The sequence below is a fragment of the Hipposideros armiger genome, unplaced genomic scaffold (genome assembly GCF_001890085.2).
Source record: "Hipposideros armiger isolate ML-2016 unplaced genomic scaffold, ASM189008v1 scaffold_472, whole genome shotgun sequence".
Taxonomy (NCBI): Eukaryota; Metazoa; Chordata; class Mammalia; order Chiroptera; family Hipposideridae; genus Hipposideros; species Hipposideros armiger.
In genome coordinates, this window is record NW_017731822.1 from 236,677 (window position 1) to 241,925 (window position 5,249).

Below are 5,249 nucleotides of genomic sequence, written 5' to 3' on the forward strand. Positions count from 1 at the left end.
ATAAAATCTTTTTAAAAAAAAAAGTGTAACAATCCCCGTATGACATGTATTCCTTGATGTTATCATACATGCAGTGTCCAAATTTCCCCAGCGTGTCCTACTTTCCTTAACAGCATGACCCCACACTTTTGAATTGTGCAGGGGAGGAAATACGTAAGGGGTGCAGTCAAAGGGGCACCTGGAAAGTCATTTGTGATTCTCTTCTGGCTGCAGTCAGCTTCTTTTCTGGGTCATTGCTGAAGCTGCCAAAATCTGAAGGTCGAGAACTTTGAATAGACCTGGAGGAGGAGTCCCAGGAAGGAAGGGGATGAAAGATGGGTGGCATCCAAGCCTGGAGAGCCAGAAAGTCACCAGTATCCAGAGCCTCTGTTTGCAACATCCTCACCTTTCCTTCCATCTCCAAACTCAGCTCTACCTTCAAAGAGCAAAAGCAGCCACGGACAATACATAAACAGTGGCTGAGTTCTAATAAAACTGTATGTACAGAAACAGGGCAGGCTGTATATAGGCAGAAGGCTGTAGTGTGTCAACCTTTGGTCTAAACAATACAACTATTTTGTTCCTGGCACTATCCCCAGTTTTCAGATGAGAAGACTGATATACTATGAGATTAAAGGACTCGCCCAGAATTACAGAGGCACCACATGGTGGAGCTGGAATGGAACCCAAGAAATCTGTCTTCAAAACCCTTGCTTTTATCTCTTTTTCTAGTCACAACAAATTTTACTATTGCTATAACTATATAAATTGTATAAAACAATATAGAATTTTTCCTTAACATTATATTTCAGTCTCACATTCTTGATCATTCTAATTTATCATCGATGTGTAATTTTTCATCATCAGACTCATAAATTTCATTGAACTACTTCGTATATCTAATCATTTTCTTTTCTTGAATTATTTCCTAAGGTAATGCCTAGGCGTGGCATTACTGGGCATCTCTATGACCCTTGTAGTGGTGTGCTGGGAGGGGAGGGCAGACTCATGGCATTTGCTAATTTCTGTGGTGTAAACACGCCCACTGTGGCCAGTTGTAAGATACCAACCAGCATGATAGCCCTGAACAGAGCTGGAAAAAGATGCCCCACTTGCCTCTTACAAGAACAAGAAAGCTGGACCCGTTACCCCACTGGCTTGAGACATACTGCCTTTTTATTCCCAGTACCAAATTATAAATGGAATTACCGGGTATGAGAGTGACTGTTTTGAAATGAACTTGATATCACCTTTTAAAACTTGATAAGTGTGTCAGTGCTTTGGTATCTCGATGTTGCTTTAATTTACATTTCCAGTTGTTACTGAAACAGATCATTGTCCTTGGTTCTTTTATGTGTGTTTCTCCCGCAAATTTCCTACTCATGTTCTTTCATGTATTATGGGGTTATGATGTTATAGTTATTAACTCCTCAAACCTGACTGACATTTTTCCTATACGTTTTGCTTTTATTATTTCATCATGCAGAAATTGTAACATCATCAAGCCTCTCCATGCTTACTCTGGTGATTTCTTTATTGGTAGCAAACACAAGAGAATTCATCCTATTTTTATCTACTCTACATATATTTATCAAATGACCAGTATGTGGCAGGCATGATTTAAGGTGCTTGGGATACAGCCGTGACCAAAACAACCTCTGCCTTCATGGGGCTCCCATTCCAGTGAGGAAAGCAGGCAGAAAACAGGCAAATATGTAATGGAAGGTCAGGTGGTGGTAAGAGCTATAACGACACAAAACAGAGTAGGGGGGCAGGAGGGATGGAAAGAGGTGCTATGCAGAAGAGCCTCTGGGGCAGTCACAGTGGAACAGAGATGGGTGGAGTGAGCCATTCAATTTTCCTGCAATTTGATTTTTAAAAACAATTTAGGGCCAACCAAGTGGCACAATGGTTAAGTACTGGCTTGGGACGCCAGAGGGCCCCTGTTCAGATCCCACAGATGAGGGCCAGTGCTACTGCCCTCTACAGTTAAGATGCTGAACAACAGCTCAACTTGAAGCTGGGCGGCCATGAGTCGCCGGCGATGGCGTAGGGGGCAGCCCCTGTGGCAGTGGGTTGCCATGGGCTACCATGTGTAGCCAGCAGTCAGTATGAGCGGCCGTCCAGAAGTCGGAGACTGATGTGCCTCGCCCGGGAAGAGCACAATGATGGTGCCAACTTGGGCCAGTGAAGCAATGTCCTCCACAACTAGACTGAAGAACAAAAAGGACAGCAACTTGTCTGTTCCCCTTCCCCCAATTCCCCAGCACTGTTCCCATCCCCCGAATTCCCCAATAAAAATCTTAAAAAAAAACAAAAAAACAATTTAATTGGATTTTATTTTCAGTAGATGATATAAAAGGCTCTGTTATTTTTCCCCCAATATGTATGCAATTATCTCAATACCCTTCCTTTCTCTTTATTTTCAGAAGCTTTGTTAAGAAGTTGAGTCTGTTTCTCAGTTCACTAGTATGTTCTAACATGTATTTTTCTGACAGTCTATTCTAATTGCTATTTGGGAGATCATCCTTTTGAAAAAAATTCACCAAATCTTGCTGATTCTTCTTTGGCATTTCTAAAGCATCCTTCGCAGTCTCAAAATGAAATTCTCTCTTTCCCGAAGCGGCAAACTACATCTTCACTACCTTTGTATCTAGAACACCCCCAAGATGGACATGTAGCACACTTTTGTTAAATGATGAATAAGTGAATTTCAAAACTCACTTAGATGCTTCTAACGCTTATTCACTCTTTTAAGTAGGTCACAAGTGGCACAGAGCTACGCACCTGACCCACATTTGTTCCTATCACTCAGTTTCAGAACAATCTTTACATTAATACTTCAGTCCTGTAGTACAAACCCACTATAAACCCAGCGGCTTTGGTAACAACTTAGGAAAAGAACAGAGTCCCTCCGAAAGGCAGAGACACTTCCATGAGAAAGGATATGGTTTGTGTTTGAACTATTTTATTTCCTTTATTTTACTTGGATAGGCGTCAAACTCTTGATGGCCAGTCTTTAACGCAGTCAAACCATATGCTTTTCCAGTTCTGTGTTTATACCATCTGTGCATCCATATTCCCCCAAAAACCAGAAGGACCAGCGAAAGGGGGGCCAGCGCAATCTCCCAGGAGAACGTGGTGGCTGTAGGAAGAACAGAGTCACATCAGGGCTCCAACATTCTCTCACAGCCAAATAGGACAGTGTAGTGCAGGTATAGAGAGAGGAAAGCCAGTGGGGTGTGTTTTTCTAATAAATGTGCACTGATGTTCAGGAAGTGTGCCCCTGACACCAAGATAAAGGATGTTGGAGAATGATATTTGGGGCATCAGGGAAACAAGCAAAGTAGAACGAAAATCCATCAGAGAGGAACAATGTGGGGGAGGGGGAGGAAGAGGTGTCGAGGATCTAACTTTGTTCCTCCTGTTGACTAGTGTGCAATATGGTATCGTCTGTTATGTTTCAACTAAGCCAACTGTGACAGGGCCAGGGTCCAATCTGCCCTTGGCCAATGAGCATGGGTGTCATGAGGGTTCAATAAAGTAACAAAGGAAAAGAAAAACTCTGGACAAAGGAACTATAGGTGTCAAGATTATTGTTTGGACCCAACTGTTTCATATTCTACTCCTTGGCACCTCTGTGTTGTGAAAATATAGAAAGAGAGTAGGAATAAAACATTAACAAGTAATCACAAGAATGAGTGTTTTTAGACACATCGATGATGAAGCCAGAATTCTACATTTTTAAACTACTATTTATCACAGTCTGTCTAGGCATCCAGGAATTGACACAACCTCAGGCTATCTTCCCTGGGGGAGTCTCATACCTTGAAACCCCACAAGGCTTAAAATCAGTGAAGCTTTAATTTTCTGAGCATCCATGCACCTCTCAGTCCTGGTGACAGGCTTTTAGCTGCGCCCTCTATAGCCAGTCATGGCCAACTCGGCAAAGGATATGCAGGGACGAAGCTCACGTTATAGAAATGTTCAAAGGTTCCCCGCATCAGGACCCCACAATCCACAGGTTCCTTTGGGTCACGAATCGGCTCCAACTTTAATAGGAAAGGAGCCCACTCAGTGACAGGCAGACTTTGGCTTCCCCAGGAGAATCTGGGTAGATATGAGGTGAACCCAAGGATCTGTATTTTTCAACGAGTGGCTCAAGCGGGTGATGCTGGTGGTGCATAGACTTTTATTTTTGGAGAAAAGTTGTGTTGTGTTACCATTCTCTGCCCGGAGGCTTAACCACATCCTCAGCTCTCCAATTAGTAGGACATCTGCAGCTGCCTCCCCAGCAAACATGGAGAAATTTGCGTTTATTTGATTGCTGCAGACTGCCCAGGAGGCACGCAGAGATTCTAGCCGGGGATGGCTTTGGCTTGGCCCTCTCTTGGGCTGCCAACAGCCTGTGTTACCTTCATTTCCATTTTCTGCTCAGTGCTTAAATGTTAAAAAACCAATTTGTTTTTTTATGATAACATGGATTTGTAGTTTCTTCTTTTTTAAATGTCCTTATATGGGCGCTGGGTTGATTTGCCTTGCACTTTATTTCCTGTTAACGGATGAGCTTAACCCTAAAGCTGCCCTGAGCCCTGGGTGTCTCCCAGTTCCTGGCTCTTGGAGGATAAGGTTTCTCAATTTGAGGATAAAGAATGCCCCACCCTCCGCGAGGGTCCTCAAGGACAGCTGGTCCTGTTGATCCAGGCAGAACCACACGAGGACACAGGCTTTCTTAGAGTTTATCGCAGAACCTTTTAATCTTTTTTCCAAAAATCAGTTTGCTATTTAAATTTTTAGTTAAATATAATCTCCCAAGGCCATCCTCCACCCTACTAAAAATAATTTTAAAAAATAAATTATAAAATATGAGAGATTTGCTCTCAATGCTCCACTAAGAGGAAACGCAAGGGACTTGCTATGTAATCGTCTGGAGAATGGGTGGTCTTGACTAGCTTCCACAGAATATTCCACATGTTTCCCCCTTTAATGTCCTCCAAATACATACCTTCTTTGACTGTGGTATGCAGCATCTGAAAACTCCGTGTATTACGAACGACACATTTAAAATCCGTGTTCAAATCCTCTCTTATGACTGGGTCAAAAATCAGTGGTACTTCAATGTAGTTCTCATTATTTTCTGAGTATTCCCTAAGTGAGGAAACATTGACTTAAATACGATGCATGCAATGCAAGCTTGTCTTTACAACATAGACTTCCAAACATTCTCAATTAGAAGTCCACTTCATAGTCAATGTAGAGGCCTGACCACC

The 5,249-nt window shown here is 42.6% G+C and overlaps 1 protein-coding gene across 7 annotated transcripts in view; it reads right to left on the reverse strand.

Annotated features, from left to right (window-relative positions):
- Positions 1–2,319: 2,319 nt before the first annotated feature.
- IL1R2 (interleukin 1 receptor type 2) overlaps positions 2,320–5,249 on the reverse strand; it is a 39,690-nt gene continuing 36,760 nt past the window's right edge. For 6 of the 7 annotated variants that reach the window (XM_019666476.1, XM_019666474.1, XM_019666469.1 and 3 more), the window contains exons 8-9: positions 4,985–5,127; positions 2,931–3,124 (exon numbers count right to left, since the gene is read on the reverse strand). In XM_019666476.1, coding sequence (XP_019522021.1) covers positions 2,943–3,124; positions 4,985–5,127 — 325 coding nt within the window. In that variant the 3' untranslated portion in view covers positions 2,931–2,942. Of the gene's footprint in view, positions 2,643–2,930; positions 3,125–4,984; positions 5,128–5,249 lie in introns of those variants that run through there. The other variant, XM_019666475.1, reaches the window with a different exon arrangement.